At 61.0% G+C, this 22,628-nt stretch overlaps 2 protein-coding genes across 7 annotated transcripts in view; both read right to left on the reverse strand.

Annotated features, from left to right (window-relative positions):
• The window catches only part of MYO15B (myosin XVB), a 28,531-nt gene extending 13,167 nt beyond the window's left edge, over positions 1 to 15,364 (reverse strand). Inside the window, 26 exon segments of the mRNA XM_040641200.1 lie at positions 614 to 744; positions 962 to 1,019; positions 1,300 to 1,356; positions 2,000 to 2,099; positions 4,312 to 4,481; positions 4,713 to 4,830; positions 5,220 to 5,344; positions 5,488 to 5,533; positions 5,615 to 5,730; positions 5,953 to 6,030; positions 7,482 to 7,607; positions 7,994 to 8,125; positions 8,359 to 8,454; positions 9,454 to 9,586; positions 9,662 to 9,720; positions 9,852 to 9,965; positions 10,680 to 10,835; positions 11,259 to 11,322; positions 11,491 to 11,594; positions 11,841 to 11,963; positions 12,254 to 12,332; positions 12,500 to 12,609; positions 12,839 to 12,902; positions 13,290 to 14,007; positions 14,092 to 14,472; positions 14,545 to 15,364. Coding sequence (XP_040497134.1) covers positions 614 to 744; positions 962 to 1,019; positions 1,300 to 1,356; positions 2,000 to 2,099; positions 4,312 to 4,481; positions 4,713 to 4,830; positions 5,220 to 5,344; positions 5,488 to 5,533; positions 5,615 to 5,730; positions 5,953 to 6,030; positions 7,482 to 7,607; positions 7,994 to 8,125; positions 8,359 to 8,454; positions 9,454 to 9,586; positions 9,662 to 9,720; positions 9,852 to 9,965; positions 10,680 to 10,835; positions 11,259 to 11,322; positions 11,491 to 11,594; positions 11,841 to 11,963; positions 12,254 to 12,332; positions 12,500 to 12,609; positions 12,839 to 12,902; positions 13,290 to 14,007; positions 14,092 to 14,472; positions 14,545 to 15,364 — 4,278 coding nt within the window.
• Positions 15,365 to 17,279: 1,915 nt separating this feature from the next.
• Positions 17,280 to 22,628, reverse strand: part of LLGL2 (LLGL scribble cell polarity complex component 2) — a 36,016-nt gene continuing 30,667 nt past the window's right edge. For 3 of the 6 annotated variants that reach the window (XM_040640227.1, XM_040640231.1, XM_040640230.1), the window contains 6 exons: positions 20,889 to 21,042; positions 20,558 to 20,586; positions 20,270 to 20,317; positions 20,038 to 20,080; positions 19,851 to 19,912; positions 19,298 to 19,634 (listed from right to left, as the gene is read on the reverse strand). In XM_040640227.1, the coding sequence (XP_040496161.1) occupies positions 19,627 to 19,634; positions 19,851 to 19,912; positions 20,038 to 20,080; positions 20,270 to 20,317; positions 20,558 to 20,586; positions 20,889 to 21,042 (344 nt within the window). In that variant the 3' untranslated portion in view covers positions 19,298 to 19,626. The other 3 variants (XM_040640228.1, XM_040640229.1, XM_040640232.1) reach the window with 3 other exon arrangements.

Genomic DNA, 22,628 nt, shown 5'->3' on the forward strand with positions numbered 1-22,628 from the left:
CCCAGCGGAGCCCACGGGAGACGGAGCGGGGCTGGCACAGAAAAGCGCCTTAGACATGCATCTCAGTGGCTCTTCCTGCTTGTAAAATTGATGCCCGTGCGTGCAGAAAACTCCGAAAACATGCAAAAGGATAAAAAATAAAACACCCATTACCACTTCGCTGCCAGTCATGACCACAGCTGACATGTTAGCCTCTCTTTCCAGTCCTGCTTTCTCTGCACAGATACATACATCACCCTCCCACACCTACTGTTGTTTTTAACAAAACTGGGATCCTACTCGATGTCCAGTTTGGAATCCTGCTTTTCTATCCAACACTGCAGCCTGGACGTCTGCCTTATTGTCACACACACGCTAATGACACGACTTCAACGGCAGGGCGATGCCACAGGTGTAACCAAGGCGTGGCATCATGGGTCTAAGTTACTCTCCAGAGGGAGACGTTCGGCTTCAGTGGATATTCTCCAAGCAGTGTGACTGCACCCATGACCCCCATGACAGGAGAGGATGGGCGGCATGGGAAGAAGGAACGGGCACAGCTACTGCCTGGCAGGGCTAGTATCTGGGGGAGCCGTGGAAGTCTGCCAGGAGGAGCCGAGGTCTGGGGGCCCACCTGAAAGTTAGCGGAGATGAAGCTGGAGAACGGGAACTGGTCGATGTCGGGTGGGAGGGTCAGGCTGGTCCGGGCGGGAATCTCAGGGGGCATGGACTCTGTGATGCTCCCAACCAAGGCTTGGTAATGGCCTGGGGACAGCGCGAGAGGCAGCCCAGAAAGCCCAGGGTAAGGCAGCCGGCTGAGGACCGCCTCCCCTGCTCCTCATCCGCCCCCAGCCCTGGGGCAGAGGGAGCTCAGGGGAGCCCCGAGCATCATAGGGAGAGACCGCGGGGACAGACCCACGGCACAGCGGAGACACTGGAGAGGGGAGGGGTCATGGTAAGAGGGACACGAACCAAAACTCACCTTCTGCTGTTTTCAGCATGACAGCCACCTCGGCCGGGATCTCCAAGTGCCCCAGGTCCTGGCAGAGAGGAGCCATCAACCAAGTACTAAAGGAGGGGGTACAGGGACCCAGTGTCCCTCCTCACCCCCAGGACCATAAACTTCTCCAAAGACCAAGGATTCTGATCCTGGACACAAACAGGACCCCAAGAGCCCTCAGAGGGAGACCGAGGGTGGCCCAGGCCTCTTCTTGGGGGGCCCAAGGGATGCACACCCAGGAACCCACACTTTTCTGCACCCATGCCCGTTTTAGGAGGCTCATAACCCAGTGGACACCCTCGAGCTTCCAGGCCACCTACCATGCTTGGCACTGTCTTGGAGGCTGTGCGGCTGTGCTGGCCACGCCGATGCCCGAGCTGCTGGGGGAGATGCGAGAGGAGCTGGCACCCCGCTGACGAGTCTCCGTGAGCCTCCAGCAGCTCCTCCCCACCTCAGTGGTTCAGCTGTCCCCCTCCTGCCCCCCTCGGGCCCCTGCCGAGAAACTAGCCCAGACCCAGAGGGGCCGTCAGCCCGCCGCCAGCCCTTCGGCGCCCTCACCAGCCTTAACTGCCTGTCTGCCAGGGCGCTGGGGAGGAGGCAGGAAGAAATGGTCCCTGGGGACAAAGTCCAGCCCGGGAGGGGCCACAGCGGGGAGAAGTATGTGGGCACTGACCTTTGAATTGCTTTATAGCCCTCACATTGGAGTCATCAGGCAAAAGAGGAAAGCAGGCTGGCCCTGAGGAAGGTCTGGAGGGGATGGGAAGGCACCCCAGGCAGGCAGGGGAGAGTCAGATTCTGGCGGGTGGGCAGGGATGAAGCAAGTGACCTCCTGGAGGCCCCAGCCTCCCCTGGCCAGGTGGCGGGAAATGGGAAGAACTGGGCCAGCGTGGTCTCAGCGCTTGGTCCTTGTGAGCTTGGGCCAGGAGTGGACTTGGCTGCAGTCTGGCCAACTTGGCCAGCAAGGCTGCCTGACTTCGCTGCCCTGAGCTGCCGGGGCAGCAGCCCCACCCAGACACTCACCTGCAGTCTCTGTCGCCTCCGCCCCTGAATCAGGGGCCGGGCCGCCAGCAGGACGGTGTTCAGCTGTCCCAGAGCTGCCCGACGCCGGAGGTAACGCTTCCTGGAGGCCGGGAAGAGGGTTGGGGAGGAGTTCAAGCTTAGAGGCCCAGTCCCCGAACCCGCCAAGCTGAGACATGAACCTAGACACGGACCCCAGGCTGACGACCCCTAGGTGCTTAACAGAAGCCACAGGAAAAGGATAGGACGCCTTGAAAGAACAAGTAAACTGAGAAGGCGTTGGGCCCAGGGGATTCTGGCCTTAGGGCAGCAGAGCTGACCACCGGGCTCGTTTCCCACCCGTTCAGCCAGTGCGGCCCGTGGGCAAGTCCCTTCGCCTCTGGGCTTTATTGTCCTCATCAGCAAAGTGAGGATCCGTGTCACCCCTGCCCCAGCACCAGATGAAATGAATCAACCGACATGTTAAGAGTCTGGCGTATTTTTATTTAAGAAGCACAACTTCTAAAAATGAAAAAATGCTACCACTGGCAATCTAAGAAGAGGTCACAGAAGAGACCATGTCTTCGAGACCTGTCTGGGTGTAAGAAAGACCAGGCTCCGCAGTGAGGGAGGCCTGAGCAGGATTAAAATTAAAAAATAAGTGCACAGCTTTGAGGCAGTGGCTGGCTCAGTCGGTCGAGCATCTTAGGGTCGTGAGTTCAAGCCCCAAGTTGGGGGTAGAGTTTATTTTAAAAAAAAGTACAGCTTTTGTGCATCAAAGACAGCATCGAGAGCAAGGATCGGGAGAACACCTGCAAAGTACGTATTTGATAAGAGCTTGATATCCAGGATTTATAAAGAAGTCCCACCGCTCAATAACAAGACAAACGACACAAACGAAAGGCAGAGCGAGGACCTGACGAGACATCTCTCCAAGAAGACACACAACTGGCCAAGAAACACGGGAGAAGATGCGCGACCTCATTAGTCAGTAGAGAAATGCAGATCAAAGCCACAGTGAGGTACGGCTTCGCGCCCGCTGGGATGGCTACCATTTAAAAAGTGGAAAATAAGGGCGTGGGGGTGGCTCAGTCAGTCTCGGGGTCCTGGGATCAAGCCCCGCATTGGACTCCTTGCTCAGCAGGGAGCCTGCTTCTCCCTCTGCCACTCCCCCCACGTGTGTGCTCTTTCTTTCTCTCTCGAATGAATAAATAAAATCTTTTTTTAAAAAAAGTGGAAAATAAGTATCAGCGATGCTGTAGAGAAACTGGAACGCTGACACATGCTGGTGGGAGCGTAACTCCTCAAAAAACGAAACACGGACCAGCAATCCCACTCCTAGGTAGAGACCCCAAAGAACTGGAAGCAGGGACTTGAACCAACACTGCGACACTCGTGTTCCCAGCAGCCTTACTCACAAGCACCAGCAAGTAGAAACGGTCCCAATACCGCTGACGGGTGAGCGAGACACAAGGTGTGGTCTGCACACCCAGGGGCAAGAAGAAGCCAAGTCCTGCCACCTGTCACCCCAAGGATGAACCCCGCACGCACTCCGCTCGGTGCGGCGAGCCGGTTGTAAAAGGAAACACTGTGAGAGCCTGCTTACGTGGAGTATCGGGAATAGGCAAATTCATAGGGACAGGAAGCGGAGGGAGGTTCCTGGAGGCTGGAGGGAGGCGGGCAGGAGTCGCTGTTGGTGAGGACATTTTGGAAATAGAGAGCAGTGACGGGTGCCCTGTCTCAGAAGGCCACCCTGGGGTCCGCGGCACTGCCTTAATTTGTTCTCTCCACTTTGCCACGACCTCAGGGGTGACCGGTGGCTGGTTTACAGTCTGCGCCTGATTCCCCAGCGCGCCCGGGAGGCACCATGACTGCCTCCATCCCCGGGGTCACCAGCTGGGCCCAGGGTGATGGACAAGGTCAACCAACAGCTGCTGGGTGAATGAGCACAGACATTCACATTTAGCTGTGAAGGTGAATGGCAGTTAATTATGTGAGAAGGGGGAGGGAAGTGTTATAGGACCAAGAAGTCCAAAGAGCCTGGAGTAGAAAAATCTGGCCTAGAGGCTGGAGAGGTAGGTGGGGCCTCACACAGCCTGATTCATGCCTTTAAAAGGTCATTCTTGGGGCAGAGTGGAGAACGACTAGAAAACACTCAGGTTCAGGGGCCTCATCAGATAGTGAGCTTCCTGTCACTCGGGGTATTCAAGCAGAGGTTGCATGGAAATGCTGACAGGATGGCCCTGGGGCAGACAGACTTTCCCAGAGGCCCTACCCCTCCCACACCCTGCCCCACGACCTGGAGAAGCCCCCAGGGTCACCCCACCCCTGCAGACCTGGCCTGGAGCCCTCGCACGCGAGCCTGCATCCGCGGCAGGAGGAGGCGGCCGAGGCACTGGCGGGAGACGCAGGCACGCAGGCTGCGGTGCAGGGTGAGCAGGGCCTGGGAGCGTCGCTGGGCCCAGTGCTGCTCCAGCTGCTGCCAGCCCGGCTCCCGCAGCAGGACCTGGGGGCAGAGGAGAGGGTGCCCAGGGTGGGGGGCCAAGGCCCCCCTTGCCCTTCTCCTGAGGCCTCGGCCTCCTTGCTTCCAGCAGGACAACTGATTCTTGTGGGGAGCCCGGACCCCTGCCACCCAGGCCCACTCCATCACTGCCCAGAAGGACACCCCCTCCCGAGTTTGTCCCGGAACGTTCCTCTGCCTTCCCGGCCACGCCTGCCTCTCTGCACACACAAGCACCTGGGTGGCTCCGAGGTGACAGAGGGGGGACTTGGCCCCCAGCACCTGACTCAGGATGGCGCCACACCTCTCGCGGTCAGAGGACTCTCCCTGCCCCTCTGTCTCCAGGGCCCGGAACCTGCCCCGAGGAGGGAGAAGCTGAGGTCGGAACAAGCACAACGAGGACCTCCCTCCACGCTTGTTCGAGCCCCCAGCCCCTAAGTCATTCAACCACGATCCGCAACGCACCTACTATGTGCTAGAACCCAGCAGGGTTTTGCTGACTGCAAGGGGCAGGTGGAGGCAAGGGCGGGGAGGGGGATAATGAATAGGGAAGGAGAGAGGCATGGAGGGAGAGGAGAGAGCAGTGAAAGGAGGTGGGGTGGAGGCCAGGCCTAGGGCCCCGAGGAAAGTGGGTCCACCTCCACCCTGAAGGAACCCTAGGTCTGCCAGCCACTCCAGGGGCCGCCCTTGTGGGTCCCAGCCCGAGGTGCCCAGGACCTCGGCTGCCTCCATCCTGGACCCTACCTGGCCAGGAAGGCCTGGAAGGGCACACGCACAGGGAAGTTGGCACTGCGGGTACACACTGCCTCCAGGATGCCTGCCTGGTACAGCTGCTCTGTCACGTGTCCCACATCAAAGAGGCCTGGAAGCTGTGGCCATGGAACAGAGCCCATGAGAGCTGGAGTGGGGGGGGGGGGCTTAAAGCTGTGGGGGGTCAGGGGGCTGCTGAGCAGGGCAGGGCAGGTGGATAGGAAGGCTCCAGGGCCAGGTGGTGGAGGTGGGGGGAGCTCACCTTTCCCGGGTTGGGGTTGAGGCACTGAATGAAGTAGACATGGCTCCTGATGGGAGGAAGAGGGGTCATGTGGGCACAGACCAGCCCCCGAGTCCCTGGGGTCTTGTATGGGGGGCACTGTTCTCACCTGCCCAGCAGGGCTAGGAGATCCTCCAGGGAACACTGGAAGCGAGAGGCCAGTGTGGGTTTACGTGGCCCAGCTCTCGACTGGCACTCTACTTCCTGGAACAGGCTGCCCACCAGCTGTCGGGCGAGAGGAGGCTGAGCTGGCTTGCTTCCCAGGCGTGTCCTTAGCCTGGCCTGTGTCCCCAACCCCAGGGAGCCAGGGTGGGCCAGTCCACAGCATCCAGACCTCGGAAGGCTCAGCCCATGGTCCAAGGGGCAGGGGCTTCCCCTTGGGGCAAGAGTGTCCAGGGGGGATACACTGTGGAGGGGTGGGGGCTCAGAGAGAGCTGGCAGGGGCACCTGGAGCTGGCTCTGGGCAAGCATTTCCACCACAGCAGGGTCAAGATGATCTCGGTTTCTGTTTATAAATTTGTGAACCTGCAGGAGACAACGTGGGGAGTGGAGGGGGAGCCAAAGAGAGAAGGCTGGGGTGGAGCCTGGTCCCTTTGTCAAATAATCCGGCCTCTCCCCACTGGGCTAAACAAAGGGCCACCTTTGTCTCGTCAACCAACGGCTTTGGGAAAACTGGAAATCCCCCTGCAAATGAAGTTGGACTCTTATCTTATATCAGATATAAAAATTAACCCAAAATGAATGGATCAAAGACCTAGATTTAAAGCCTGGAACCCTAAAACTCTTAGCAGAAAACGTAGGAAGAAAGCTTGGTGACATTGGACTTGGCGACGATTTCCTGAATAGAACACCAAAAGCACAGGCAAGAAAAGACAAAATAAAAGGCATTTCATCAAAATTCAAACTTTCGTGGGGCATCTGGCTGGCTCAGTCAGGGGACACATGTGACTCGATCTCAGTGTGATGAGTTCCAGCCCCACGGTGGGTGTAGGGGCTCCTGGGCGGCTCAGTCGGTAAGCATCTGCCTTTGGCTCAGGTCATGGTCCCAAGGTCCTGGGATCAAGCCCCGCGTTGGGTTCCCTGCTCAGCGGGGAGTCTGCTTCTCTCCCTCTCCCTCTGCCCCTCCCACCAGCTCATGCGCTCTCTCTCTCCCCCAAATAAATAAATAAATAAATAAATAAATAAAATCTTTTAAAAACGTTTTCTTTTGTGACCTTCAATATAGTTTTGTGGTTTTCTTTATTCAATCTCCTTGTGTGGGTTTCTTTTTTTAATATGTGATCGGGTTTTTTGGGGGGAGGAGCAGAGGTATAATTGATATACGTCCCTGGGGTTTCTTGTTTGGGTAACTTCTGGGTGATTTGTGTCGTCTTCTACAAACAAAGCAGTCACCTCCTCCAGGAAGCCTTACTGGATTTGCCCTACCTCAAACTAGTCATATGGTCCTACCCTTTATACCAGGCCCCTCCCCTCAGCAGTTCTCCTCCTGGGTAGCTGTGCTGTCACCATGAAACTCAGAAGGGGCAAAGGCAAAAGTCCCTCCAGTGAGCACCTACTATGCTCCAGGCACCTGCCTGACCACTTCCCCGTTACTGTATTTAATCCTCACAACAGTGTTACAGGACAGACTCCCATTTTACAGATGGGAAAACGAAGGCTCAGGAGGAGAGGCAGACAGCGGAGGTTGTCAGAGTCAGGTCCCACGCCCCACGCACATGATCCTTCCCTCCCAGTCTTGAGGCCCGCAGTCTCACCTCCCTCTCCCCCACGGTGCTCAGCCAGAAGTCATTAAATCACGCTCAGAACTGTGTAGGGCCAAGGGCGTAGGTAGAAGCCTACAGCCCTGGGAGGGGCCTCCCCTTACCTACTCCTCTTAGCTGTCAGGTGACTCACCTCTGGGGAGGGGACCCCCCCACCCCAGGCCACATCATCCTCACTGATTCACCCAGGAGTCTGTCCCTGATTTACCCCAATACCTGGTAGGTGACGGTGCCAGCGTAATGCCTCACGGTGAAGATAGGAAGGGGCAGCTGGGGCTTGGCGTAGCAGGGGTGGTTGCCATGATGATAGTGACACTTCTGGAGGAAGGTGTGGTCTGTGGCCTGATAAGAGGGACGAGCTTCCCTCAGGCCTTAGCACGTGATGTTCCCCTGCCCAGACTGTGCGTCCCTCCAGGGTCATCAATAAGTATTTGTGGAATGGGTGGGGGGAGTACCATGGCCCTGAGGCTTACTCCCTACTAGCTGGAGGCCTGAGGGACCCCTAGAAGCCCTGCATGAGCCCTGTGCAGTTCCCACCACCCTGCCCCTTTCGCAGAAAGGACTTGAGGAACCCCAGAGAGGTCAGGATCACCCAGAGACAGGATTTGAACCCAAGCTGTGTTGAGAGGGCTATGGGCAGGGTTTCCAGCCCCCATTACCTGTGGCTCCTCTCAGAGGGCCTGCTGGCCCTGGCCTGGCCACCAGGGCCCCCACCACTCAGGGCTCACCTGGGACAGCCACGTCTGGGCATCCAGGATACTCAGGAGGCTGTGGGGCTGGTCTATGAGGAGGTCTAGACAGGTGTCCTGCACAGGCTGGGGAACGGGCACCCAGGGCAGCCGCTCTCGCCGACAGGCCTCCTGGGAACAGCCCGCACGGGGCCAGTTACAGAGCACGACCACGTTCGCCGGGGCGCTCACTGGAGCCAGAGCAGGCAGGGCCCCCGCCATCGTCCAGGTGAGTAAAATGAGGCCCAGAAGGGCCGAGATGGTGGGGCCGAGCTCTTGGCTCAGCGCCCTCTGTTTCCCAGAGATGGCCCCTGCTCTGGAAGGTCTGGGTGCCCCCGGCTACTGCCAGGCACAGCGCCTCTTACCTCCTCCTGGGCCCGCAGCATCCGGCTGGAGAAGAGCTGCAGGCGCTCGCTGGCAAGGTTGTTGCACAGCTGCTCCAGGCCGTTCACCTGCAGGGCCTGGGAGCACAGGGGCAGAGACATGGGCACCCACACAGGGTGGGCCCGGGGCAGGTGTGGGGGGGTTGCACACTGGCCGGGTGTCCTTCATTCCCCTCCCACAACAAGGGGAGGAGTGGTGTCCTGGGGCTGATGCTGCAGCCCACCGGGTCAAGTCCAAAGGCCTCAGCCCACACCCCTCCCTCTGCCTCTGCACGACTGTGAGCCTTCAGGCCTCTGGTCACAGCCGTCCTGTGGTCTGGAAGGCGCCTCTTCCTATGACCTAGTAGCTCGCTGGCTACAGGAATCCCACATCCTCCTAAGCAGGGCTCCAGGACACTGCCTCCAAGAAGCCTTCCAGCATTCCTCCTGTAGCAATTACAGGTTCCTTTCTCTGCATTCGCCTGCAGAGCCCGCACTCCATGGGGCTTTGTGCAGAGAGCTGTGACACTTTCTACAACACATACAGAGCGCACATGCGCCCACGTGCGCCCACACACTTGCCACAGTCATCCCCCCCCCACCCCTCGGAGATGGCATAGTTGCCAAGGGCATGCTGGAGAGGAGAGAGCAGGGGGCAGTGAACAGTGCCCGTCTGGGAACGAGGGTGAAGGCCACCTTCTCTTGCTCAAGCCCCCTCCTCCCTGCCCTGAGGAAGCCGGATCTTCTAGAAAGGGGTGAAGTACTTATGAAAACTCAGGGCCATTCAGGGGACTGTCCCCTTTCCTGCTCATCTCGGGGCATGGGAGGGGAGGCTGTGGACTGATCCATCCTTGGGCCTCTGTCTTCCGCTGCCTTAGAGGCTCCTGTGAGACTCTGCAAGGCCAAGCAGGACAGAACTCTCCAGAGGCGATGTCAGGGCTGGACAGAGCGGGGCGGAAAGGCTACACCCGTGGAGTGTGTGGGGTCTCGTGCTAGGCAGGCAAGAGCTCACGAGTGCCCCCCCTCAGGGAGTGCTGACCCCAGAAATGATCAGGATGAGGTGGGCACCCCGTCCCGGGCCCTGCCCCAAGGGGTGACCTCAAAGCCGTAGGCGTCCACGACAGTGATGGTGTCCACGCTCTCTCCGTCCCCGGGTGCTGCCAGCTGCACATTGCTCCTCGTCAGAAGCCAGGTGAAAAGCCGTGAATACAGCGCCTTGGCCAAGGCGTCCCTGTGGGCGTAGTGAGTGAGCCCGGGCGGCACAGTGCCAGGCCCGGCCACGGCTCCCTCCTGCCTCCAGGGCCACCTGGCATCGATGGCGCTTTCCACCGGCAGAGACCGACAGACCCAGCCATAGGGTGTCTCCTGGGGGGCAGAGGAGGTAGGCACAGGTGGAACAACAGGCATGAGGCCCACGTGGGCCCAAGCCAAGCCTGTGGGGTGGGGGGTGGGGTGGGGTGGGGGTGGCCCCGCCCCCTGAGGACCCCAGCGCTCACCGTGACCCTCCTGGTGACAGCGGCCTCCAGGCGCTCAGGTGGTACCAGCAGCAGCCGGGCTGCCGTGTGGATCTCGGCCCAGCTGGACACGGCAGCCACCTCCTGGGACTCCCGCTGGACCGAGAAGGGAGGGGGTGGAGAGAGCTCTGCTGTGAACGGCCACAGCCCGCAGGGTGGGGCGGAGGAGGCAGGGCCTCGCTTCCCCGGGGAGCTGCGCTCTTGCCCAAACTACATCTGGTCGGTAGGAGCTGACTCTGGAGCCTGGGGGCCCTGAGTACGAGTCCTAATTTCACCTCCTACTAGCTGGCCAGCTCTGATAAGACCCTTTCCCTCTCTGAGCCCCACTGTCTCACTGTTGTTTAAGTAGATCGCCATGCCCAGCGCCAGGGCTTGAACTCATGACCCTGAGATCAAGACCTGAGCTGAGATCAAGAGGCAGATGCTTAACCGACTGAGCCACCCAGGCACCCGCCACTGTCTCCTTGTTAAAGGGGAAACCACAACCCTGAAGTTACACTTGTGGTGGGAACGGAATCAGGAAACCTGCAGAAAGTGATTTACACGGTGCCAGGTACAGAAGAGCCGCTCAGTGAGGGCAGGTCCCCCTCCAAGGGGCGGCAGCTTAGCGGGACCCGCGTTGGCAGAGATGATCCAGGCCCGTTTTCTCACCTATATGACGGAACCTGCCCACCCTCCAGGGCCGCCGCGAGGTAGCCCAGGGCTTGGTAATCTACCTACAAGTGTTTGGTATCCTTGCACCCTGATTGGGCAAACAAGCCACTGCTGACCCAGTGTCCACGCCGGCCTCTGGCCACGGCAGGAGCCCACCTCTGAAGAGGAGAAGCAAATGTTGCCCAGGTGCAGGACGGCAGCCAACACAGCCCAGGCGGCGGCCACATCCTCGGGGCACGTGACCTGCAGGGCCTTCCGCAGTCCTTCGAAGTCCTGGGCATCATCCTTGCCCTGCAGACTGCAGGCCTGGCCCTGCAGAGCACCACGGGGGTGAGGGGACAGGGCCCGGCCGCCCAGAGCTCCCCTCTACTCCGGCCACTCCTTAGACCTCTCCCGGGGCAAGCCCTGCCACCCAGCGCCGAGTGGGTCTTCCCCCACCTGGTTGAGGTAGTAGTAGGTCTCTGGCCCCTGTAGGGAGAGCTGCTCCCGCTCCGCAGGGTCTAGCCCGGCCAGCAACTCGTAAAAAACATGGAAGCTCCGCTCAGCCTGGGCCTTGGGGGAGAAGGACTGGCTTAGGGGGAGCAGTGGTCCGGTCCTGTGCCTCAGAGGAGCAAGGACAAATCCTGGGAAAGGCAGGGATGGGGAGCTTAGCGACCACAACCCCCTACAGTGGCCGCTCCCTCTTCCCCATTCTGAGAGAGAGATGGGAGCCGCCGCGGGGGGGGGGGGTCTTACCTGAAACACCAGCCTTGAGGTCTCAAGCAGATAATGTGACACAGAGGCTCCCACAATGACCCCGCTGTGGGCACAGGACAGTGGGTGGGGTGCCCAGGGTGCATGCCACCTAGGGACCCTGCTCAGAATGGGACACACTAGGGGCTAGACCCAAGGGCAGCAGCCTCGGGTTCCCAGTAAAGGGAACTGATCACGAGTGCCCCCTGTGCCCGCCAGGACCCCTGTCACTCACTGCTGCAGGCAGAGGCAGTAGGCCTGGCCAAAGCGGCTGGCGTTGGCATTGAGGGTGGTCTTGGCGTGGCCGAAGCTGCTGAGCACGAGCTGCAGCCCCTCCAGCTGTGGGGGGGAGGGGCACTCAAGTATCCCTGGGACAGCGGCGGAATGCACTGAGAGGCACCCCAGCTGAGGACACTTTGTGCGCATCCACGGAGAGCGGCAGTCCCACCCCCCACCCTGCCCCACAGTAGGCAATGCCTGGGGCTGCCCCCAAGGAGGGGCCAGAGGCCTGGTGACCGCCCTCCCCGCCCAAAGGAGAAGGACGGTCCCTCCTGGATCGCTGGGAAAAGGCCAGCTGCCCCTCACTTGACGTCTTCGGTCGCTTGCCCGCTCCTGCTCCAGGCTGCTCAGGAAGTGCACAATCGTCTTGGCAGCTTCTGTCTTCCCTGAGCCACTGCGCCCACTGCAGGACGGAGGGGCTGACAGGGTCTCCAGGAAGGGGCACATAGGACACCCCATGGAGCCCACCTGGAAGGGATATCCTCCCACACCCTGGAAACATGGAGAGATAGACCCAGGGCATGGAGACCAAAGAGAAAGAAGTCTCCAAGATGCCACATTCGAGGGGCACGTGGGTGACTTCAGCCAGGAGCACAGCCCCTACAAAGTCCAGTGCTGCTGTCCCGCAGGGGACCAGACCAGTAGCTTCAAATGCAGACCCCGTGTCCCCTGCCTCCCAGCCCTCAGAGTGGCCTGGGGGTCCCGCGGGGCACCACCACTCACCCGAGGAGGATGCATGTGCCCTGCCCAGTGCTCTGAGACCGGCTGTAGGCTGAGACCACGATGGCCAGAATGTGTCTGAGGGAGGAGGGAAGGAAGCAAATGAGAAGGTTGCCAGAGGTGGGCATCTGGGCCCTCCTAGGTGTAGGAGGGCTCTTCAGTCCCCAGGATCTCAGTCAGTGGGACATGCTGGGGCTTAGCCGCCCCAGGGGTGAGCAGAGGGTTGGTGGGGCTCAGTCACGTACGGGGCGGTGTTAGGGGCCTTCTTGGGATGGTAGCTGTCCAGGACCTCAGCTGAGAAGAGAGGCAGGGGCCGGTGGGGGTTCAGAGAGAGCAGAAGAGGCCCTGCAAAGGTCTAGGGGAAGAAGTAGATGCTCTCATCAGAACCCGGAGGAAGCAGGGGATACAGACGGAGTGGGGCTCCGGTGCTCCCCAGCCCCCGCCCCCACTCTGCAGGTCCCCAGCAAGGGTTCAGCACCCAGCCCAGGGAGAAGGAAGGAGAAATTCTAGAAGTGCCAGAGGGCCCTCTGATCCCAGGGCACAGGGAATCCCAGCCCCCTGACCCTCCCCTGGTGCCGCCATACGTAGGTTCGGCCCAGATGGAATCTCTTCTTGAGGCACAGCAGCACGGCGCTGTTACACACGGGTCTGTGGTGGCGGCGGGATGGCGGAGCAGGGAAGAGGGGGCAGAAGGAGGGCCCGGGTTAGCGGCTGTAGGGATGCTTTGGGCAAGTCACGCATCCTCTCTGAGCCCTGAGCATAACACAGAGCCCGGCTGCTAAGTGAGTTCCTCACTCCATGGGGGCTACAAGCACCACCAGGCCGCTGACCAGAGGGAAGCCTTGTGCCCGTTAGAGAAGCAAGTCCCAGGCAGGGGCACCCGATTTTCACCCCTCACCTGCCTCTTCCAGCCAGACCTTCGGTAAAAATTACAATCCCTTCTAAGGATACAGTTTATAAAAATGGAGGTAGGGTGGGATATAGAGGAACTCTGGGACCCAGACACGACAGATTTGGAACTGCCCCACTGCTCACCGGAGCCGAGCCAGGTCCTCCGTGTCTTCCAGGCCTTCCCCAAGGCTCCTGCCCTCAGCGTCCTGTAAGGGCAGCACCTCCAGGCCCGGCCCCAGGCTCAGCTCCAGGTCCCTTTCCAGCGCCTCCTCAGTCTCATCCTCTGGCTCCCACTGCTCCCTCGGGGACCCACAGGGGCCGGGGCTTCTCTCCCACGGCAGGCGGGTCTCCAGGGTGAGTCGGGGCAGCAGCGCGTCGGTGCCAAGCCCAGGGTCCCCGCGGGGTTCTAAGCTCCGAGCCCAGTGGACCGGAGCCTCGGCCCCCAAGGTCTCGGGCTCCTCTTCGCTGCTGGAGCCGCTTTCGTCGAGTGGGGGCTCGTCGTGGGGAGTACGGCCGAGGAGAGAGCCTCGGCAGGACCTGGCCACACTTTCTCCACTCGCCCCGCGCCCCTCACTGTCCCCCGAAGCTCCTGCACAGGGCCAAACGTGCCCCTCCCCGGGTGGGGCGTCCGTGGACGCTTCCTCTGAGCTCCGAGTGCTCGACGCCCTCCCCGTCCTGTGGATCCTGGGGAACACGACCGCGAACTTGGGATCCGGAGTCCGGTCCTCATCCTCAGAGGGGTCCCCGGGAGCTGAGCTCTTCGCAAACTGTGGGGAGCTCGAGCCGCCGCTAGGAGGAGCCCTGGGCCGTCCCCCCAGTCTCCAGACGCCCACCAGGCTCTGCGCTAGACGCCGCCGCAGTCCCGGCCCGCGGCCCCGCCCCGTGCCCGCCCGCGGCCCCGCCCCCCGGCCCTCGTCCACCCGCGGTCCCGCCCCCCGGCCCTCGCCCGCCGGCCGCCGCAGCCGGTGCCGCAGCCACCGCAGGAGACCCAGGGCGCGCACCACGCGCAGGAGCCGCTCCTTAAGAGTGGCGCGGGGGGGAGACGGAGCCCCCGCCTGGGGAGCCGGGCCCGACGGGGCTTTCGCGCGGAGCCTGCGGAGCGCCACAAGGGTGGCCAGCGGCGCTGGGTGTCCGGACCCGTCTCCCCCTCCAGGCCCAGATTCGCTCTCGCCCGCCGCCACTTGCACCTTCCCGACCACCTTTCCGACCTGGGCGGCCGAGGCCTCGGCTCTTCCAGGCTCGGCGCCCTGCGGCTCAGCCTCCGGCCGCGCCTCATTTTCTCTTGCGTCCCGGGCCGGCCTGGGGTCCCGAGAAGCCCGCGAACTCCAGGGGACGCACGTGGGGCTGCCCTCGAGGGGGCTGGAGGCCTTGGCTTTTTTGCGCGGCTCAGTCTCTTCGGCTTCAGTGGCTCGGCTCGCCGATCCTGGGGCTGCCTGTGGGCCCCCTCCCGGCTCGGCCCCCTCCAGGCTCGACTCCGTGCCTGTCCCGGAATCTTCGCTCTCTCCCCGGGGTCCCACCCCCGACGACCCTTCCCGGCTCCGGGGCTCAGCGCTGTCCCCGTCGCTGCTCAGACCGTAGCTGCTGGGGCGCTCGCCGGGCTCCACCTCTGGCTCCGACCCGGTTTGGGTGTCTCCCGATTCCGTGTCCGTTTGCTCCGGCTTCGGCCGCAGCTCCGGGGCTCCGCTGCTCTGGCTTTCGCTCTCCTGGGCCTCGCGGGCTTCGCTGTCCGGGCAAGAGCTGCCCCCGTCTCCACCCGACGCGTCCCCATCGAGGCTCCGGGTCTCTCGGCAGCCCTTCCGAGCGGGGGGTTTCCGCCCTTTTTCTCTCTTCCTGCGGCGGCAAAGCTCGCCGGTCCTCCCTTCTCCCGGGAGACTCTCTTCCTTCAGGCGCCCGCCACCGCCGTCCCGGTGCATAGACCCGGGTCCCGGACGCCCCGCGCTGCCTGGTGTCCCCTGGGCCTCCGCTGGAGGCTCAGCCCCTGGCGGTCTGCAGCCGCCGTTCCCTTGGGCGGTCGGCTTCCGGCGGCCACCAGGGGTCCCGTGGCTTCCCTTAGTGGCGGGCTCCAAGGCTGCTCTGGCCCTGTGGGCCTTCCCGCGACCCTGTCGGCGTTCCCGGCTAGGCGCGCGGTCTGCGCTGGCGGACCCGGACTCCTGCTCCCCGGAGGCCGGCCTCCTGGGTCCGTCCTGGCGCTGAGGCGCTTTGCCCTTGCTCCCACCCATGGCGGACTCGGTGAAGAGGGGCTTCCCCGGTCTCTGTACTCTCCCGGAAGATCTGGCAGCCCTTGACGCCCTCAGCGCTTGGCAGTGCCCACACCGGTTCTGCTCTGGCGGGGCCTACAGGTGCAGCCTACCCCCCGGGGGCTCCAGCCTTACCCATAAGCATTAATAATGCAGGTGGCTGCGGGTCCTGACCCCCTAGGCCAACAAAGGAAGGGAGGCTGCCCAGGAAAGAGGAGACGCTTCAGCAGCGGACAAAGGCCGAGGACAGGGCAACCGTGCAGCCTGGGAGTCGCTGCCAGCCAGCCTAGCCTGGCACCCCGCCAGACTGCGGACCCACATGCTCTGCTCCTGTCTCCCTGCTTGCCCAGTGGAGGGGGGGCGGGCGGTGAGCTCTCCTTCAAAGAACCTGTCTGGACCATCATCCTGGGAACTCTAAGGGACACCTTAGTCCTCGGACTCAACTGCAATAGAAAGCTAACAGTTCAGGGCTTATGTGCCAGGCACTGTTCTTAACACTTTGCTATGGAGTCATTTAATTCTTGAAAGCACACTAAGGGGTGGATACCCTAAGGATTCCCATTTTATGGCTGATACGACTGTGGCACACAGCTGAGTGTCACAGAGAGGGTCAGAAATGAGATGCCAACCCAGGCAGTCCGGCTCCCAAGGCCCTCTGGGGCACAGGTGTGAGGGACTGCCACCAGCAGCAAACTTGACTTTCTCTGATTCATTACAATGTAACCTGCAAGCTCTTGGGCAGACAGAGCTCTGCGCCCCTCTCCAATCTCTCGCCTTCTTGGTGCCCTCCTCTCCTCCGGGTTGATCCAGGCCAGGGCTTGTAGCTCACTCAGCCGTGTGGGTGTGGCAAGCCTCAGGTCCCTTCCCAAGGAGCCTTTCATTCAAGTCTCCCCAAACCCCAGGAAAGGGCTAAGATCTGGTTCTACACAGATGGGGCATCAGCTCAGAGGATAAGTGGCTTAAGGACACACAGCCAGTAAGTGAGGAATCGGGCACCAAACCCAGCTCCCTGGACCCCGAGTACTTGCTATTCTCTGCCGAGCTTCTGCTGGGAACTGGCTTTGGAACCACACAGCCTTTGTCCCCCCAGCCCACCTCCTGGCTGTGTGACCTCCAGCAGCCTCCAGGGAACTCCCTGGACAAAGGACAGCAGGGGACAAAGGACAGAGGGGACCTCCTCCCACCTCTCCACCAAGCCCAGCCCTCTGGCTCCTACTTTCCCCAGCCATTCCTTCACCTGCTTTGCCCCTCCATTCTGTGGGAGTCCTTCTCTGACCACGCCCCTCCCCCCCTCCTTCCCTCCTGGCCCTACCCCCAGCCACAGTAACTTTCATCTCCTTTGCTTGGGTGTTAAGGTGCTGTGTGATTTTACAGACTCTCATTTAATCCTTACCACTCTCTGAGGTAGGCCCTATGATTATGCCCTGTTTTATAGATGAGTAAACTAAAGCACAAGGGTGACATCATCAACCCAAGGTCACACAGTGGGTCACGGGCAAAGCCAGTGTTTGAGGACTGCCTGACTTCCAAGTCTGTCTACCACCTGTCCATGCTGAAGACCCTCAGATCCCAGTCCCCAGACCACATGTCCAGCTGCCTGGGGAACATCAGCAAGAGCCTTGGAGTCAGCAGTGACCTCTGCCACTCGCTCACCTTCTCCATCTGGCAGAGGTCCTGTCAACTCAACCTCTCAGTGTCTCCACTGTGCCGCTACGAGCACCCCTCCCTGGACAGAAGCTGCAGGGACCTCCAGCCCCTTTCTGTGCCCACCCAGCTTCCATTAATCCACTTTCTAGACCGTGCCAAACCCTTCCACTTGTGCACACCTATCAGTAAAAATTGTTGATCTCACACTCCCGATAGGAGGTTTTTCTAGAACCAACATAGGCAAGCCACGAACACTAGCTAATACTTCATAGCACGGAGTACTTAAGGCAAAGCACATCCTCCATGAGCATGGACGTAAATCCATTTTCAGAGTCTGGTTATTTTCAGATGTGTGTAGCGGTGGTTGGCTTCTCTTCAGTCTGATCGGCTGATCATTGCTGTGGCCATGGGGCTCTCTGCGCACTCAAAGTGCTTGGTGCTGCCATTTTCTTCTGATTTCTTGGAGCTTACGTTATTACCATGGTCTTCAATTCTTGGTTTCTTGGAGGGAAACTTCATGTCACTTGTCCATTTGTGTGAGTTAATTTAGGTGCCTGGATAAAACAAGCAGTAAGTCCCTCTGAACAGGTTGTTCGAAAACCACACGAGTCCCCATGGGTTGTGTGTGTGTTGTGTCCAGCTCTCTGGGGTGTGATGTTCTCATTCCCTCCCTGGCACCCACTTTTGGTGCATAACTCTTTGACCTACAAACTGCAGACCCAGTGCCAACCCAAGGTATAAACAGCAGAGCTTAATTTCTTTTATGATAAAAATAAAGATCCTGTACACCAAGCTGTAACATGTTCTCCCTGACCCGACAGAGGGTCACCCCCATCGGGACCCCGTGAACCTCACAACAGATCCCGAGGGCATACGGTCATCATTCCATTCCCCAGAAGAAAGGGGGACGCAGAGCAGGTAGGCAATTTGCCTGAGGTCACACGAGGGCCACTCGCTGGGATTTAATCCACAGTGGTCTTTGGAAGCATAAATGTCATAATGGAACTTTCCTGCTTCAAGCCCCAGAGGCTTCCAACGTCTCAGGACCAAGTCCAGGGGGCGGGTGTGCAGCACTCCCCTCCTGTCTGTAGCTTTGTCTTTTGCTCTACCCAACCTCCCTTCTCCATGACTTCGGGGACCGCGGTCTGTGTCCCTCTTCCCTTTGGGGAACTGTTCCTCCACATTCTTTGTGGCTTTTTCCTCCCTCAGTAAGCGCCACCCCCACTTCTAAGAACGGGGGCCCGGAGTGGCCCAAGTCACACAACCCAGCGACTCTTGAGCTGCTCGTGCTTGGCTGGAGGGCGGTGGGTAGGGTGCTCCCCCAGCACAACCATCCAGGGACCTGGACCTTGGCTCCTCCTGTGCCCTGTGTGCCGATCCAGGTCCTTCCAACAGGCCAGATGGGCTCCTGTGCCACAGAGCAGTGCCCCTGCCCTCGCCATGCTCCAGGGGGTCCTGGGCTGGCCCTGGGCTGGCCCTGGCCACACGGTGGTCTCGTTTTCAGCACACTTCCTGCCAGCCCCCCTCCACTCTTGACCCATTCCCACAGCAAGCAGGCTGGTTCCTCGAGCGAGGCCGGCCCCTCTGTCCAGCCCACCCCTGGACATGTCCCTGCCCCAGCCTGACGTCACCCCCCCCATGTCTCTCACAGGCCCCCCAATGGCCCGCATCTTAAGACTTCCTGCCTGGTTAGGATGGGGAGCCCCACCGGGCAGGGACCACATTGTCTTGGCTGCCTCTGACCCCATGTGCCTGGCATACAGCAGGTGCTCAACAAAGACAGGTAAATGAAGTAGAAGCGAGTAGACCAAAGCCCTGGTTTATAAGGACCGGAACGGCAGTCTGATCCAGCCCCTCATCTGGCGCTAAGACCTTTCACCTCTGGGCACGGCCTCCGACCTCAGCAGCAGCTCATGGTCCTTCCCTGAAGTCTGGGAGAAGCCACCGGGTCTGAGATACTGTGTATTCCCCTTCGGACAGCAAGGAAAGGCCAAAGGGGACTCCCTCGGCCCCGACCCCGGGACGCAGTCATGGAAACTCGCAATGGTTAACTCTTGCCATTCAATCCCAAACACAGAGTGTAAGTGTTCAGACAAAACCAAGCAGTTTGCTCTGACTCAAATGGCTTAGAAAAGGGACTCTTTGGAGTATCAGCCTCTTCCAGCCACGGCACCCCAGGGGCAAAGGCAAGGGACCGGCTAACAATCACTTCCGATTACACAGAAAATTTCTCCACAATTAAAAAAATTAGTCACTGGACCAGCCTGGTGAAGAGGTAATAAGGTGTTTATTAAAAACTCTCTTTCACCCAGAGACAGTTAAAATTTATAATTTAAAACCCAGCCCACTACAAAAAGGGGAGGGAATAAAAACTGTGCAACATTGACAAAGAGTCAAGACAGACAAGGCCCAGGAGGGGCAGCCCCCCGGCCCCGGGGTCTCGCCTCTCTCCAGGCCAAGAGCAGCAGCGGGGCGGACACCGGGGTCGGTTCCAGCCCCTGGCGCAGCCCAGGGCACGGTCCTCGCAGGCGGGGCCGGGCCGCAGGGAGAGCCCTCAGTAGTGTGTGTTCGTCGGGCAGCCTGGACTCAGGGCCCGCTCACTCTGCTGCGGGAGGAGAGAGAGCAACAGCTCCGGCGCCTCGCGGGCGGGCCAGCACCTCCGCCACCCACCCGGAGCTCAGCCACCCACCCGGAGCCCAACCGCAGAGGTTTTCAGGACCCCCAGGGGCCTGTGCGGGCGCTTTCTCCTATCGCTCTGTGTCAGGAGGCGTGTCCCCCCCCAGCTGCCCCCCAGCCCTGCAGCAGTGCCCAGAGCCCCTACCTCCCCCATTGCTGAGGCTGTACCCCATGGCCACTCGCTGAGAACGCCAATCGCCATAGCTCCTGCAAGGGCAAAGACACAGCAGTCACCATCCATGGGGACCTGGGGGAGGCCAGACAAGGACCCTCGTTCCCAGAGATCTCCTGGCACCTCAGGGCCCACGCTGCAGGCCCGAGCAGTGACTCACCCTCGGTCTCCCTCCAGCGTGCTCTGGATCTCCTTCAGGACCCCTGCAGGACCGGGGAAGAGGCGTGCTGAAACCAGCAGAGGCTGGGCCTGACACACACGTTTCTCCCCCTTTTCCTGGTGGGGTGTCAGACGGGTCTGCCCCCTCAAGGTAATGGCCCTCAGTTCTCTGGCCTTCCAAGCCCCCCTCGGACATCCCTCATGCCAGCCCACCAACTCCTGCCCCAACTCACTCTCGTCATTGAGCAGAGCGTGCTCCATCACTGGGCCGGGCCTTCTCTCTGAAAGGCAGAGGCCAAGTCAGGCGAGCCCTGGGGCCTCCTCTGCCCCAGCTCTCTCTTTCCTGGAATGGGAGTGCCAGAGCCCAGGGCTCAGGACTGGAAAGGATGCCGTTTCTACTTAGCCCGCATGCCACCTGCAGGCCTGCGGTTCCCCTCCCTCCCCTTCACTCTGGGTCTGGGCCCAAGTATCACGATGCCTCTGTCCCCCCACACCCCTGTCCACAGGGAAGGCTGTCTTACCCTCTCCATCACTCTGGTTCCCTGAGTTCCTGTGGGGAGAGATGGTGAGGACTGGGGGGGGGAGCTAGGCTCCCCATTCCAGCCAGAAAGCCCTGACCCCATGAAGAATAAGGTCAACTGACGGGGCCCACCCTAAACCAGGGTGGTGAACCAAGCCCAGCCAGGGAAGGTAGCTTGTCCAGGGGGGAGGGGCCTATGACGGTGGGGGCGGGGGGCAGGCCTCGAGCCAGAGCCAGGAGGGGGGGCTTAGCTCACCAGGGAGGGGATCTCTGGCCAGCCCCCGGTGCGCACCTCAGAGAGGCACCCTGAGGCCACCTGTCCTTTTACTGACCTGGCTCGGCCCAAGGCCTTCTCTGGCCCTGATCCATTGCGGGGGCGGCTGTGGCTCTTGGTCTCTGCCGAATCCACCAGACACCGGGGCTCAACCAGCCACTTGGTGGAGAGAGAGAAGCGCTCAAACTCTGAGGGTGAGATCAGGTAGAAACCTGGGGGGAAGGAGACGCCCGGCAGGTGAGGCCAGCCGCACGGTTCCTGGGCCCGGCAGCTGCCGACGGGACTTCCCTCCCAGGAGGCACGACGGGCCAGGGCCTCCCTCAAAGTCCTCCGCTGAGGTCCATCCAGCCTGGCCGCCCGGCTCAGCAGCCCCTGGCGGCGCGGCAGGAGCCCCACAGAGGCCCCACGCGCAGAGGTCCTGCCGCGCCGGCCCCGTGCCCACCTTGGCCGTATTTGGTGAAGACGCAAGAGGCAATGCCGCTGACGTCCTCCCGGCGGATGCAGCTGTACCGCACCTGGGGCTTGAGCAGGGGCAGCGAGACCACCTGCACGTCGCCCAGGTTGGTGAGGACGGCCAGGTGATGCTCCCCGTAGTCCTCGGCTCGACAGCTGCTGAAGTGCGCCACGCTGACCCGCCGCACCCGGGAGCCCTCCAGAGCGGTCAGCTTCAGCTTCAGCTTGGCACTCACCTTGGGCAGCGTGAACACCTGGGGGCACAGGGCATGGCTCGCAGCCCGGCCCGACCACCGCCTGCAGCGCTCCGTCCAGCCAAGCCAGGAGTTCTGGCTTCCCTGCCCGGTGCGGCTGCACGGCTGGGCTCCCTGGCAGGCAGCCTCCCCACCCCAAACCCTGCTTCCCAGCAAAGTCTGCTCCGTCTCTGTGCACCCCCCACCCCCGCTCGGCCACGCAGCCACTGCACTTGGGACTGCAAGGAGACCAGGGCTCCTTATTTCCACGTCTGCGCTTTCTGTCCCTCCCATGGACACAGGCCTGGCTTCAGTGTCCCCCACGCTGACCCTGGGGCCCAGAGGCTCCACCCCTCCCCTTTTCTGTGCCTCAGTGGCCTTGCACACATCAACTGCAGATACAACTTCAAGTGGATCCCAGCCACTGCCATTTGCGCCCAGGATCTGAGCGCCCCAGATGTCCCCGGGATTCCCAGGGGGCCCTGCCTCCACCCAGGCAGCACCTTGAACTGCTCCTCTGACACCACTAGCAGCTGGTGGCTTCCCTGCATGTCCGGGCTCTTTGACAGGTCATGTGCCACTTCCAGGGGCTCAGGAAGGGGCACGCTATGTCCGTCCAGCACCAGGATGCCCACCACGGGCGCTCGGTGCATCAGCTGGATCTCCTTGGCTACAGGGCAAGACGCGAGTGGTGGGTGATGGGCAGGCGGAGGGCAAGGCTAGAGACACCAGCCCACCCCGAGCCCAGGCAGAGGAGCACCCTCTGCTCTCCCCCTGCCCAGCACTCACCCTGCTCTGCCCGCACAGGCTCGTCCATTCTCCGCTCGGCCGGGGGCACGCGCAGGGCGAAGGCGTAGACAGTACCCCCGTTGGTGCCGGCCCACAGCGAGGGGCAGTGGCGGGAGCCTGCCAGGAGACAAAGCTTTACATCTAACCCACGGTTCTGGGGATCAGGTGCAGCCAGGTGATCTGCGCTTCCGTCCTGGCCTTGCCACTCACTACCTGCATGACTCCAAGGTCAAGTTAGCAAATCTTGTAAGCCTCAGTTTCCTCCTCTGTAAAATGGAATGGCTGTGGGTCCTGCCTACCCACCCTGGGTGTAGATGGGAAAA

This window comes from Ursus maritimus, unplaced genomic scaffold (assembly GCF_017311325.1).
Source record: "Ursus maritimus isolate PB19 unplaced genomic scaffold, ASM1731132v1 scaffold_24, whole genome shotgun sequence".
NCBI lineage: Eukaryota > Metazoa > Chordata > Mammalia > Carnivora > Ursidae > Ursus > Ursus maritimus.